Genomic DNA, 15,485 nt, shown 5'->3' on the forward strand with positions numbered 1-15,485 from the left:
TTACTTATTTCAAGGCACCTGGCAGAGAACAACCCCAGGGATTGATTTATTTTTGCTCATGTTCACTCCATTCCTTGCCTACAGCAGTGGCATACTGCACAACTGCTGCAGGCATTCGCCTGGTTTCCGTGATCTCCTGCTCTCCTCTCACCAGGCTATTTATTCAGAGGGCTATAAAAAAGAGAGCTGTCCAGATTCCGCTGAGAAATGGACTGTCGCGTCTGAAGTCAGTTAAATAATTCAGAGAGGATTGAAATGCCCTATTGCGTAATGGAATCTTTCTGCAAAGCTGTGAAGCAGTTCCCACATCCCAATGATCTTATTTTCAAGTCAATACAATTAAGTGTCAGAATATGCAATAGTTGAAATTAATCGAGAATCAGAATGCGAGTGATCCTTAGCGCACACACTGCAAAACACCATCAAAATCATTAGATATTATCCAGGATGAACATAAAATGATTCATTGGGATGCAGCGGGTTACGACTTGACATCCATTGATATGAAATGTCTAATAAGTGTTTAATGAGAAAAGGGACTCAACCTAACCTTCAATTTTTGCATAGTCTGTTCACGGTGTGTTACAGGTGCAGGCATGGAAAAAAATATAGTTATATATTTAGTTATATAGTTATATATATAAATATATATGTATATATATGCACACACAGAGAGAGACTTACAGTTTTCTTCCTCCCTGTTTTAATTAGTCTATTGCAAATGTAGACTACTAATGAAATCATGTGGGGACAGGAACTTTGATTCACTGTATGTTTTGTAGCCATGTTGGGCTGATGCTGGTTGTGCCAGGTGTTAGTCCAGACTCATAATGTAACAAAATAGAGGTATAAACCAGCAATATGGAAAGGAAACTGGAACACTAGGCTGCCAACTAGGTGACAGGAACCGGCTATGACAGCAGGGAAGCAGGACAGTGTTGAAGAGGGAGGAATCAGAATCCTCAAACATTTAATGATGCTTAAATTAATAAATCTCTTTTCCCCACCTCTTGCCTCTGAATCATATTGATGAGCCAATGGACCAGTGAAATAGTTGGTGCCTGAATATTACCAGAAAAATAAACTCAAATGTATTTATAGTGGAGTGTCCAAAAGGAATAGTAGTGTGTGCAAAGGGGGAATGTGTACTACTGTGTGTACAAGCCTGGGTTGTAGTGTCAGTATAAATACTCATTCCCATTTTACCACCTGTTGTATCATGTTTAGGCTGTACGAAAAGCTTGCAGCATGCTGAATGTTATAAATTCACTGAGGCATCTGCATAAAGATTATTTTGCATACAGATATGCCATTTATAAAATACCGAGCCTGTCACAGATACTTTTCAGCTTGCAGAAAAACCAATGAATGCAGAAAGAATGTTTAAAATAGAGAATACAACGGAGAGGTAGATCAAAACATCTTGGGAGGGAAATGATTGGTCTTCATATTGGCCCTGTCATTATCACCAAGCTTTTCTAATGGTCACACAAACATAAGGTGGCAATTCTGGCCTGAGCAAACATAGACTTGGCAAAATAGAGTCATTCACTGTGTGCTTTCTCTTCCCATACAGAGCGAAGGCACTACCTTCCACAGTGGGAACAGCAGAGACAGCGTGTTGGGAAAGCTTTGGAGATCCAAGAAGAGAAAAAAAAGATAAAGTGGAGCTGCCACCCACCTCAGTTAGCTGAGACATTAAAGCAGCTTAGGAAGATCTTGGTTGCTAAGTATGATCCAGAGGTACATTGTTCTCTTTTGCATTTGCCTTTGTAGGAGGCTCCATTTTAACAAAAATAAATATTAAACTGACAGAGAAAGCACATTTTTGCTTTATTTTTAATTTTGTCTCATAATAAACCTGATTATGATGACCTTACTGACATTAAGCCCTTCATCTCCTGCTGCTGGCTGACCAGATTACTGTGGGAACATGGTGCTTTCCCCTGAGTGATCTGAATCTCCAGGAGGCTGAAGTGCATGATGCAGCTAATCCAGAAGTCTGGCCATATGCAGACTGGCAGCACATGGTGTCAGGCTTGTGGAGAGACATCTCCCTGGGACAGTACTAATCAGAGCCTACTGACAAGAAAGAAAGTGAGGAGAACCCATGGCACTTCAGTTTTTACCTCAAGCCTATCAGCCCTCCCACCCGTCCTCACAGTATCTTAAACATCATTCTTAAACATCTCTCCAGCTTCGAAATCTAGATGCCATCTTCCATTGCATCCTGGGGAAAATGGAATACATAATTCATCTGTTCTCAGAACAACTAATTCGTATGTGCATGGCCCATGAAGAAAAGGCGACCATTTATAAAATGGGACTGGACAAGGAACAATTTTTGCTTCTTTTGAATGTGTGCAATATTGATATGATGCAAAAATTAGTCTGCTGTGAAAAAGCAAGAAACTGTTAACAGCAGATCTCTCTTTCCCCTCTCCCTGTATGTGGATGCTGTGCATCATGTCCCATAACAGGGATCAGGGTATTTATCAGGAGAGGGCAAACGGTGAGGCTATGTTCAGGGTGTTTGACATCTAGTTCCACACATCAAGTGCATATACTCAGCCAACCCTAGGTCAGGCTGAACAAGTGTACCCCACAAGAAAGGTTGTACAGCAGAGTCCCTGAGCCACTCTGATGATGCAGAAGGTACCGATCATATTGCATGGCATTGCAAACAGAGGGCCAGGCAGGTAAGTCCTTCTTTCAGTGTAAATCTTGCCGTACCTGCACCAAATGTCACCAGATAAAATATGACTGCAGACAGCTTTACACAGCACATTAGAAACAGCTCTATGCTAGGAGAAGACAGGTTCTTGTGATCTCGTAATAAGATCTATTCAGATGCCACCTGTGTATTAGCATCAAGTGGAGGGCCAGAATTAGTAGATCAGTATTTGCATGGACTGGTCTGAATGGACTTCCTGGAAACCAAGGACTCTTGAATCCTTTGCTTTGCCACAGGTCATGATCATCCTCAAAAAATCTTGGGCCTTTGTGTACCAATCATTCCCCTACCACAGAAAAAATGGAAGAAGTATCATATGCATGTGGTGCTGCAGCAGTTCAGTCTAGGCTTCCTAAGGTGTGAGTTTAAACTTCCTTTCCTGCATTTAGTCTCATATTTAGACATTCTGCTACTGAAATCAGTAGACACAAGTCCAGATCAATGATGATTATAGTTTGATTCCAGCATTTCTGAGACCAGGATTGATCACCAGGAAGTGCCTGGTCTTGGGGAGCATGATCTGGTACCACGTCTAGAGATCCCAAACTCTTATTGCTCGGTCACCAGGCTGGCTTCTCTACACGAGATTATTTTCCACATTACCCACACAGCGGGATGTTAGTGCAGCTCTGTAACGATGCCAACAGCAGTCAGTGTAGTTAGGCTTTAACAATTAGATTACACTGACTTAGGTACATGGTTCAAATTGTATTCCCGCCTACTGGCACTGTTGGGGAACACCTTTTGGTGCAAATGTCAGTAAGACACTTGAAGAAAAGACAGCTCTGTAGATTAAATCAGAATTTTTAAAGTGAATAATTCGTAGATGCCCTAAATCAGAGCATGTCTCCCAGTGAATCCAGGTAATATCTGTAACCCTGAACCAAAAGTGAGATGTCAAATTTTTGAAAGTGGCATTGGACAGGCTGTGAGGACACTTGGCTTTTCTGGAGTTTTTCACTCTGCTTTTCAAGTTGCAGCCCTAGCTACACTTCCTCAAGGGTCTGGCATAAGCTAACAAGAAACCAGAAGCTTCTAAGAAAAGTCCTGCTTTCCCCTATAAGATGATCCTGCAGTAGTGGAGTCTAAAATCCCATATTCTTCCTGCTTCTTTGCTCTCTGACCCCTAGTGTTGAGTTCACTTGGGAAATGATACTTTTTCTGCAAAAGTCTTGCTATACTTAATACTGTTACAGAGTTACCGGGAGATCAAATATGTTGTTTAGATATGAAATGAGTTCATAATCTGGTCTGCAAAATTTCTACCAGTATCACAAACCGGAGAAATACAAGGATCTCAATTTGATTACGATCCTATTTTCAATCTCTGAGGCTTGTAGTAAAAATACCCCACACAGGTACACATACAAGAAAACATATTTTTTTACCTGAAAATTCAACAATCTTGATCTGGAGTACTTGATCTGAAGTGAATTTACTGCTCTTCCAGACTTGTTCATTCAATGTGGCTGGATATCCATGCAGCTCTTTGCTCCATGTTGTGTTCTGGCTGGGTAATCTTTACACCAGCCCATGTGACTAGACAAAGCCCTGCAGTGCCCTGGCAGCATGGTGAGTAGAGTTTATGTTAGGGTAACCTTAACCTGAGACAACTGAAACTAGCAAGATACCCAGAAAGAGAATAGGCTCAAGAAGCTGAAATACTATTATTTTTATTACCATAGTTGTTGTTATTATTGTTATTATTATTATTATGTTAGTTCACATAGGAATGCAATAGCTCTTGTCTTCAGCGCTCCTCATTGTTCCACTGCACCACTAAACTCCACTAGCAACTCCCATAGCAATTAGAGTAGTAGTATCTACTCCTATACTAGCAACTACAGGTGGGATTCACCTGCCACCCTCTGATGTTTAAAAGATTTAGCTCTCCATGACTCACTCCCTTGCCAGAGTGGTGGTAGAGATGCTAGGATCCTTCTAATGAAAACTCATATAGAGATGCCAGTTTCTAGTCAGTGACTATATGTGGAATTGAAGGTTACTGTCTCAGAATTAAATGTCTAACTTCCAGCTATGTAAAGTTAAATGAGATTAACCCAGCCATGTACCATCATGCAGACTTTCTATGGCCTAAAGACTTTGGATTTGCTCCTAGTCCATTGTGACGAACTGACAGTGAAGTTCTTTACCATGGTTTGGAGAACACACTATACAGTGATTTTATAGACTTAAGTGCCAGGCAGTGATGTATTGCCCAGTGGAGTGTCATACAAGAATCACAAATCACAATCTTGCAGGAGCTTGTAGATGTCAGACATGTGAATATGCTGATTTGGTATCCATGGTAGTTTGGCATGTCTCACATCTTTGTCTTCCCAAAATAGATTATCTCTCAAACATTACTCAGCACTTGGAGTCCTGCCACAGCACAAAACACAGTTGAGAAAACACCGAAAATGTGTCTCCCAGTGCAAAGAAATATTGAGATAAACTTCATCAGCTTTGTTCAATCCAAAAGCAGAACTCCCTTCCATGGTAGTATAACAAACAAGGCTGGACAAAGCTTTTTGGCTGATGGTAGTTAATGTGGAGACTTTATCTCATGCACTGCATCTCTACTGAGATGAAATCTAATCATGAAGCTGCTCAGCTACGAATCAGAATCATATCTTTTGCTGGAGCATTCATTTCTCCTGTCTACAAGTACAGTTGTGCTGCCAGTTGAAATGGAACACAGGAAATCTGCCTGGTGGTATTTACAGAAATAACAAAATGATATAGGGCACAAACCTAAGTCTTAGGACAGAGCTCCTAACTCACTTGTATGTCTAAAGCCCTTACATACACAGCACAAATAGGCAATTCAATTATATCACAGACAAATACAAATCTACACATTTACAGAAGCAAATATGGCAGTTTGCCTGTACAATGTGTGCACACATTAATCAGTTGCATCAGTCATGTAGGGCTTGTAAGACTGTCATTAAGAATTTAAAAGTTAATGATATTGTGGTATTGTTTAATTAAGATCTGAATTTATAGGTAGTTTAAAAGTAAATTCAAAGGTGAATCCATTATTTTAGCTTCATAAACAGCCAAGATACTTCACTTTCTTCCAATAATAAAAGCCTTGTATTCACCTTGGAAAGCACCACCCTATCTGGTGACTGTCATGAGAGGGGGTATATGAGCAGTCTCAATTTCTGCTTTCCATTCTCCCATCTCCTTAATGATGGGGAATGCGCTGTGTGGGATTCCCAACAAAGCCAGTGGGAGGGATATGGCCCACTAGCCCATCTCTGGAAGAATAGAGCCCCTGTTAAAGAGGAAATGTTAAAGAAGCAGAATTTATTTTTTACCTGAGAAAGAACTGGTAAAAGTGTATCATACAGTAAACTGACTGAAGAGCAACTAAAATGCCTGAGACAAAGAAGCAGATTGTAAAGCCCTACACAGAGGTACCCGTGTGCTCTTTGAAGGCTATCAGGATGCACCACTCTGTAGACCATGTCTCAGGTGGGGTACACCTGCTATCTCACTCTTAACACGCTGTTGGGCCTAATGTGATGTGGCATAACCATAATAAACCTTTTTAGTGAAGGAGCGGGGGGAGAAAGAGACATTGTGCGAAACGCCGTCCATGAGTCCTTCCTTGAACCATTTTAGCTCCCAGCCCACCTGAAGGTTCATGCTGGTTTCCTCTGCTTTTTGTCCACCATTGCAGCGCCAGGTTGTAATTGCAGGATATTGTATTACAAGTCCCACGGGTGCTGCCTCAGCCTCAGTAAACTTTATTTAAGCACACACAGACATACACAGACAATATACATATATTTTTTTCTTCTCTGACAGTTCTACAGGACCAACACTGCTTTGGATGACACTTGTGGAGAATTTGAAAAAGTGCAGAGAATGTACGAAAAAATAAGGTATTTTAATAACTTGTGAGTCATGGTCTTCCATAGAAACAACACAGGTGCATTCAACCAGGCAAGCACGTGGACACATCTCCACATACAGTACATTGTGTCTATATATGTATCTCCACATACATTGTGTCTATATAAATGTACAACAGTCTTATAAGTCAGCAGGAAACAAAACCAGATGAGTACTGGCATGGCACATGCTTGCACTCCCAGTGATGCAACCCACTGCCAGTGCACCAGTGTAACTTGGTCAGAGTGTGATGTGAACAGAAAGCTGTTCCAAACATATTCTCACTGTACACTATAAAAACTCACCAAATATGGAACAATGTCATAGAATGAACATTCATCCGGGGTTCTGGTGACCAGCTACTTTGAGTTAGATCTCATAGCTTTTGTGTCACCACAACTCCTGGGATATATGGTTACTTATCTAATATAGCTACATCTGTCTCTCAACATATATTATATATACAGTACATATACACAGAACATACACAGAGCAATATATGTATATTTTTGTGTTATCATGTTTGTACATTATATCACAGATTATATGCACACATAAAATATATGTTTTTGGACCTAAAAAGAAATATTATAAAATATTCATAATACCCCCCAAAAAAATAGAAATCAAACAAAAAAGTCCAAAACCTCACTTTTGACTTGTAAATGTCTATCCTTGGACAGCATTATACTCGTCCCCTTCCCTTTATAAATACAGCAGCACAATGGTAGTTTGCATCCATGCACCCAGAAAAACATAAAGCAGTATAAATTGTTGAACTGCAAAGTCAAACTGGAACCTGTAGCCTGGCTTCCCAACTCTACACTCTACCACTGTCTCCCTGGCTAGGATTTAAAAGGCTCTGCCAGTAGCATTTTACCTGAAGTGATATTTGCTAGACTAAATCTACTGAATTCAATTGAATACTGTTATCTCATAGGACTTAGAACCCAGCTTCTGAGTTATAGCCTTTTATTCAAAATAATCTTTCTATTTAGCAAAAAATTGTTTCCACTGTACCCTTCGTGTGTCCTCTTCCTAATGTGACAAAGCCGGAGGAGATGAAATTATGTAGATCTGGCCCTCCACTTCGATAAATATCCTTTCCATAGTGACCTGCCAAGAAAAAGAAAACAAAGAAGCTTTTATTCAGTGTACCCATACCCTGTGCAGCCCCTCTGTCTCCTCTGTATTTTGAGTACCAAGACCCCAGGACATGGTTGTATTATTAAAGGCAAGCACAAGGAATAATATAACAGCTACAGCAGCAGAAAAGCCTAATTGCTACACAGGCAGAGACTTATGAAGGAGAATAATTGCATAGTTTGATACTGCCAAGACATGAAAAGATTTCAACAGGAGAACCACTAATGCACCGAACCAAGTATATCAAACTCAAGAGAATTTGGCCGTCTCTTCTTAAGATTCACATTTGCAAAGAGCAGCCCCCACAAGGAACTGATATCACCTTCAAGATTAAAGAATCACACTGTAAATCAAAAAAGTTGCAGCTTTGATTCTCTCTGTTTCCAGCTGGGCCACCAACAGCATATGTGCAACTAAAGCCCGTTTTCATCTCAGCACAAAGGCAAAGGTGCAAATCTCTGTCTTGTCCAGACTGGATCCAAGCCCCAGTAACAGTATAATACCAGGCTTTCTCTTTTAGCTTTGATTTGCACCAGTCCTTGGATGGCATCTCCAGATAATTTCTTAAGTGTGATAATGTTCTACAGAACACATCCTAGGAGCTTTTTCAGTTCATGACAATGCAGTGGCATCAACTGCTTTTTAAAAAAAAGACACGCAGCTTTTTTAAAAAAGAAAGAGGCCTTGTGCCTCCCTGCTACCATGCAAAGCTCTGAAATGAGGACATAGATAATTTTTATGATACTCTTTATCATCTCCTCCCTTTTTCATGTTGTTAATTTCTCTATTCCTTTTATTTTAGAAAGAAGCAACAATAAGATAAGTGCTGGGGGAGGGAAGCAGTGCAGCCTCAGGGGCTGAGAAGCAACTTCTTCCTTATTTTGTCTCCATCTTCTCAGTGCTTTTCTGCACAAGTCAGTGGTGCATCACTGTTCTTCTGAGTGGTGGCAGAAAATCCAGCACAGCAGATGGTACAGTGCATGGCATTCAAGCAGGAGAGCTGAGTTAGGAAGCTACTGGGAGGGCCAAGTGGAAATCATGAATCCAGGTGGAAATGCAGCCTGGGGTCATGTTCTAGCTGGCTCACATTGTCTCTGACAGACACTACAGCCCTTTACTATTTTTCAAACACGGAGGTCAAACGCATTTTGTTCTCACACACTTTTAGGGTCTCTGGGAACAATGTGAAAAATAATATGCTGAGAGACTAAGAAACCTCATCTGTTTACAAACTCTTCCTCTTCCTCTTTTTTTCCAGTGATTTCCATCCTGATTTTGTAATCCCTAATGATTTTGCAGGGCATTACTCCTGCCATCACAGCATATGAGTGAGCTGAAGACAAGCACCCTCCCAGGGTCTATGCTGTCCCAAAATAGCCAGCATTTTATCCTGCAATGGATCCACACAGGCTCTAAATCCCACTCCCCACTGGGACAGGATGCCAGCAACTGACTGACCAGGAAGGCCTAATGCAGAATTTATCAGTATGTAAGTATGTTTGGAAATCCTTGGGCATATATGGCAAACAGAAGATGCCAAAGCTGAAAAAATGTCTATTCTAATGTAACATTAAAAACGTCCTATTCCCTTCTCTCACACATTTTTACTGGTCAAGGTCAATGAAGTGCTCCCTGTAAACTTCTCAAAACACACATAAATTACTCATATAAGTTTGGCAGTTTTAACAGCAAGGTAGTTTTCTTCTTCTATTTATAGCAATGCAAGGTGCTAGCAAATATTTTCAAATTTGAAGTCATCTGCTCATAAAATGGCTGAAAAGAATGCTTCTAGAACAAAGGAATACGGATTTTCTGCTTCTATAGGAGAGAATGTGGTCTTTTGCTCCCGTTTTTCTAGGTAGCACTTGCAATCCCTGGCTGCTGTGTTCCTAGGAAAGGGTGGCGGATCTTTGCCTCTGAGTCAAGCTATTCTTGCTTCACATGATGTTTCCTTCTGTCCCAAGAATCCTGCAAAGATAGTTTGTGCATGCAATATCCAATTCACCCTTTTTTTTCTCTATTACTTTTCTAAAATGTGCTATATTTTGTTCTTTCCAATAAACTAACTTTTTCTCATATATCATCGATTTCTATGCTTTCAGAGCCAGCTGTTCTGGTGGCTGAAACTCTATCAGTGCCATAACTTTGCCTTTTAAACGAGGATAAAAGAGACATACAAATATGTGCTATTACTTCTTGCTGAAGTCAGAGTTGTCTTTCACATATCCCTTTGGAGGATTGATTTAAGTCAGAGATCAGTAAAGGGGAGTATATAAAAGGCAAAGATTTACTGGCAGATTGAAGATTCTTCATCAGTCATTTGCCCTCTGAACCTTGCCCTGCCCCTTCTCATGGTCAAATTAAGAGATTCTTGTGATAACAACCCATTAGCATTTGAATAGGAATCACATTTTCCCATAAGAAACTTGCATTTCTACAGTCCAGGTTGTAGGATTTTTTTTTCCTTTTTACAGATACATTCTGGGATGCTATGTCTAGTTTACATGGTTCTTCATTCCTGCTCACTTGTGATCATTTTTCTTGGCTTCCCAGCGTAAAAATTCTGATAAAAACTTTCACTTTTAGAATTGCCTAGAGGGGAGCTGGTGGGCTAGGAACAGGTGATGTTATTCAATTAGACTTTTTTAGAATCTATTCTTGATTGAAGTGTTTCACACTGAAAGTGAATGCTCTCCCTGCCCCTTACCTTCCATGCAGACATCCAGAAGTCTCCCTAGAGTCAAAGGAGCTCCGGCATAAGGAGACCAGAATGCAGAGATGTGGGAGGTGCAGAGTTAGGCAAAACCAGAGAACATCCCTGTTTTATTCTCAGTTAGGATTGTTTCTCTCCTACTTCCATTTAGTTGTGTGTGCTCTAATCTAGCTGTTTAGATTCCTTTCACAGTTGGTGGATAGGACCTGGCTCCCCACCAAAAGGGGATTTGAGCATGAGTTCAACTGAGATAAATTGCTTAGGGAGGTGCCTGTCCCACAGGCTACGAAGGAGCTCATGGAATTTAATCTAGATGCTTAATTTTGACAGGCTAAAGCTAGATGTTCTCCTACTGCCCTGTAGTGAGAGAGCTAAAAAAGTCCTAATTCCTTAAAAAAAACAGCAGTGCAAATGGACTCATTTTCTGACACGCAACCAAATAAACCTTGCCATTGCAAACAGAAAGGACCTCTGTCTGAAACCCTTCAAGGTTACCCTGAGCCTTTCCTAGTTCTGGAGACTATAGCAGATCCAATGGTGGTACATACACCATTATAGGGCTGCATTATGGGGCACAAAGTGAAGGCATGAAGCTGTTGTGGAACCCCAGGTAGCTAGAAATGTGGACATCCCTCAGGAAGATCTGCTATGTAAATAGCATGAGGAGAGCTTGACTGGTACATTACACCTGCTGTCTGCAGGCATTATTGACATCGCTCACCCTCTTTCCCCAGCTGAAATCATGTCAGAGAAAAACTGTCTTTTTGTGTTGTATTTCCCTGGAAACACATAAAAAATGTTCCATTGGTGGTTGGGGAACTGAAACCTAGGACCTAGAGGCACCACCTGAGGCCTAAGAGAAATCAGATAAAACAAGAGTAGCAACATATCAGCATCATGACCAAGACAAGGTAACAGAGCCCAGCACATTCATGTCCTCAGGCTCCCAGCAGGCTCTTTCCTATTCTGGGTGAAATTAGTTGCTTCTGCCAGCTTTTCATATCCAGGTGTCCTGAACAGCTACCACATGTTAACCCTCTGTAGGGATTGCTAGCCCATCTAAGTTCACAACCAGTGTCATCATCCGACTGGTATCCCAGTCAGCTAGTGGAGTGGCAAAATTCTCTCCACATGCCTCTGCTTCTCTATTTGTAAATGGGGTTACTCTGCCTGCAAAGCACTCCGTGATCTGTGAATGAAGAGTGCTGTACAACAGCCAGATTTTATTACAGTTGAGTCTTACAGCACATACTACTTCCAAAGCAAAGCAACCACTCACCTACCTGATCTCATGGCACAGAACATGCTATCTTTTAATACACAAGTTCTTCAGAGATTTTGCATCTTTAAGCCCTATTTCTTACAGTTAGTATAGAATTTAAAATGTTGTTCCAGACCACTATGTCTTACTCTGTAAAATAGGTCCCCTCCTGCTCTCTCACTCTCTGTTCTTGCTTATACTTGTATCTATGTGCTGTAATGAATGCACACTTTTAAACGCACACAGGCTCACACATTTTTTTCTATTAAAAGAAATAAGCAGGAGTTCAGAAATGTGCTATGTGTTACCAAAGCAAAGGAAGATTTACACTTATGCTACTTAAAATTTCCAAAATAAATTAAAACAAGGAGAAACATGACTCTTTTTCTCTCTCTCTCTTATTTCATTATAAGATACAGCAGAGGCAGAGAGTGGATGAGTGATTTGCTTGCTACACAATAAGACATATTCTTTAGGGCATACAGCTCAAAGAGAGAACATTTCATTACAATTGCATCCTACATAACGCACATATGGAACAAACCCAGTTACAAACAGCAATTACAACACTAGCTCTGCTTTAACAGAATTATTAGAGCTGAACTAAAATGCTGTTATCCACCTTTCAGAAATGTTATTACTGAGTAGTGATTACATCACCCTAAGAAGGGCAGACACAGGGCTGCTGTGGACAGCCATTCGGATGATATACTCTGGAATTCTGACCTCATCCTTTTTACAAGATTTCCTTGGGGGAAAAAAAAAAGAAATAAAGAAAAAGAAAAAAAAAATACACTCAGAGAAGTCCCAGCATCCAAACAACTCGCCACAAACGTCATTCTCAGACAGATCTTGGAGGAAAAAAATACCATTTTTAGGGAAAAAAAACACAGTCTACCTATATCTGAAGCTGCTGATTTCTGCTGGAATGATCCTTTTGGAGCTATTTTACTCATAGCAGCAAATTGAGACAAAGAAAGTGAAATGCCAGAACGATTCTTTGGTGTTTGTTGAGCACACAGAAGAATGCTCTGCATTCCTCTGGAACTGAGTTACAAACTCTGTTTATCTTGTCAATCAAATGTAATCATCTTTGAATATAAAGAGAGACACAGCTCCCAGGTCCAAAGGGAAAAATTCTCAGGCCTGGAGCAGGGCTGGTGAGCAGCATGGGGGAACCAGGAAAACAGCTCTTACCACCAATCACCAAGAATCATCTCAGTTTGAGGAAAGTGCCTGCAGTAATTGGGTGGCATTAAACTTGGCTATGGGCTGCAAGCTACACCTGTGGGAATGTTTTTTACTCTGGTCAGGCATCTTGACATTTTACCACAGCATGGGGTATAGATCAGTGGAGAAATAATAAGAATATGCACCCAAGGGATGTCATAGAAACCTCACCATTTTCTTAAAAAACAAACAAACAAAAGCCAGCTGGCATCTCTCACAACTGTGATAAGAAAGGCACAATTAAGGCCATCACAGTGTTTTTTTCTGGTTCAGTACTGTAGTTCTAGGATCACTGTTTCTATTCTGTGCATTTAAATGTAGGAAGAAAACAAATGGGAAAAATTCTAGTTCTAGTTAAGATGAACAGTCAACTTAGTGTAGCCGTAGCCTGGACAAGACATAGTCCTAAACAGTATTGAGAAAAAATAGTCTTCTATGTCCTACAGGTATCCTTAGCTTAAATTGCAGAGCTGGGCTAATGAAAGATGAGTTGCACCCTACTTGTCCTGAGAATGTGATAACCTGTCCCTAATTTCACCTTTGTTCAAAATAACTTGCTCCTCTTTGTTCTCCTCGCTTTTCCTCATGCTGAGTCTCTGTCACATCTTTCCCTTACCTGCTTCATCCCTCTTGTTCTCCATCATGTGTGACTGTTGTCCACAAAGGCTCTGACTAAATTACAGTCCTCAACCCCTGTGTGGCCATCTGGCAATAGACTGGGCTAAACAGATTGCATAGGATGGCTTTGTCCATCTCCTTGCCTGGCATGCTGTCCATGGCACAGCAGGAATAGTCTTCTAGGTCAGGGTCTCCATGAGCCCTGAAGTTTCCCAAAGTTTTTGTAATTTTGTCTGAAAGAGAAGGAGATGCTTCACCTGAACAGAAAAAGATAAGCCCTTTCCATAGTGTACTGGGCAGTTTTGTGTGTACTGGGGCAGGCCTGACTAGCCGATATGGCATCCAGCAAAGGAAACAGCTCTTGAAGTGAGGTGTCATAGAACCGAGTGTCCAGTGCATCAGAAAACTCAGCCCAGGGTCCTTCCTAAGCCAAGGGGGAACTTTGGGTTCAAAACAGAATCTGAAATCAGATGATCATCTGGTTCTACCAGCTCTGGAAAAAACACATTCATGAGACTGACTTGAAAATCAAGAGATTCCTATCTTTCCTTCTGATTTTTTTCAGTGTGACTTCTGGCTTATGAGCTTTCAGAGTGCATTTATATCACATTTTCTAGTCTTCTTTACAATGAAGAATGGTAAAAGCCTGCTATTCACAACCGAATGCTGAAACTCTCAAGTAAAACTATTGGCTAGGAATTGGGCGTTATGGAAAATGACACATATTGGAAGACTTCCCACAGCATCACAAGAATGGGGAACAGTTCCCTGGCACTGGTTTTGTGTCAGTCCAAGCTAGTAGTCACGCCAAAAATATGCCAACATACTGCAGAGCAGACCAAGCTAAATCCAGTGCCATGAACACGGACATGAGTCCAGGTTACATTCATGTATCTTTCTGGCATTGGAAAAGATACAGAAAGCAAAGCTGAAAGCTGTACTAGATTTTCTGGTAAGTGACCAATGTAATATCTCCTTTTTGCAAATTGTTTACTTGATTATATACAGCAGTTCTTGATTTTGTAGACCCCTTGGAAGCTATACTAAGCTGTAAGTGGTTTCAGGAAATATCACTTTTTGCTATTCTATTAACTTAAACAATAAGTATCTGTGAAAGCAAAATACACGATTGCAGTGCAGGAGGGTGTCACTGGCAACATGAGCTGGAAATGACAGAAATACAGTGAAGAGCTTATATTCTGCTGAAATTTCTAAATAAAACTCTAAGAAAGAGGATTAAATTGACAGAAAAATAAGGCACCTCTCTGAGTCTCCAAATACACTAGCTGGTGATCAGAAAAATCTACTGAGTTTCCTGGTTTCTGCAGGAAATAAATCTACCTCCCACGGTCTCTTTTTCATCAACCAATCATGCCTTTTGCATCTACATGGACATGTTCTGAGGTGTGCTCTGAAACTCTGCAAAAAACAAACACCTAAGCCCCTAGAAATGAAGAAGGATCACTCTTTCCTTCTATAGTATGGCAGAAAGAAGAGAGTGGATAAACCCCTTTATGCAGTGGGGTTAGGGCTCACTCGAACAACTGGCTTCCTGGTGACTGAACCTTCTCCGACACCCCATTCCCTTTGCTGAAGCTACTCCACTTTGCATAAAAGGAAAGGAGAAGCCTTGAAAAAATTTAGGACTCTCCTCCATCCCATGTGCAATTTACAGAAATGCCATTGTATAGAATTCAGTGAAAGCACAAGTAAATCAAAACTGACTAATATCTCTATGCAAAACTCATCTGGTTGCAATCCTTGCCAGATGAGTACAAGAGAACCACTAGCAAATCTATAAGCAACCATATGGGCCTGGAGCTCCCCTTCAGAGCAGATTCAGATACCTAACACCCTAGTGTGACTGAAAACTAGTT

The 15,485-nt window shown here is 40.7% G+C and overlaps 1 protein-coding gene across 1 annotated transcript in view; it reads right to left on the bottom strand.

Moving 5' to 3' along the window:
• SHISA6 (shisa family member 6) overlaps positions 1-15,485 on the bottom strand; it is a 249,510-nt gene that overhangs the window by 181,764 nt on the left and 52,261 nt on the right. The window contains exon 3 of the mRNA XM_062591839.1: positions 7,661-7,756. Coding sequence (XP_062447823.1) covers positions 7,661-7,756 — 96 coding nt within the window. The remainder of the gene's footprint in view (positions 1-7,660; positions 7,757-15,485) is intronic.

Source organism: Rhea pennata, chromosome 19, assembly GCF_028389875.1.
Source record: "Rhea pennata isolate bPtePen1 chromosome 19, bPtePen1.pri, whole genome shotgun sequence".
NCBI lineage: Eukaryota > Metazoa > Chordata > Aves > Rheiformes > Rheidae > Rhea > Rhea pennata.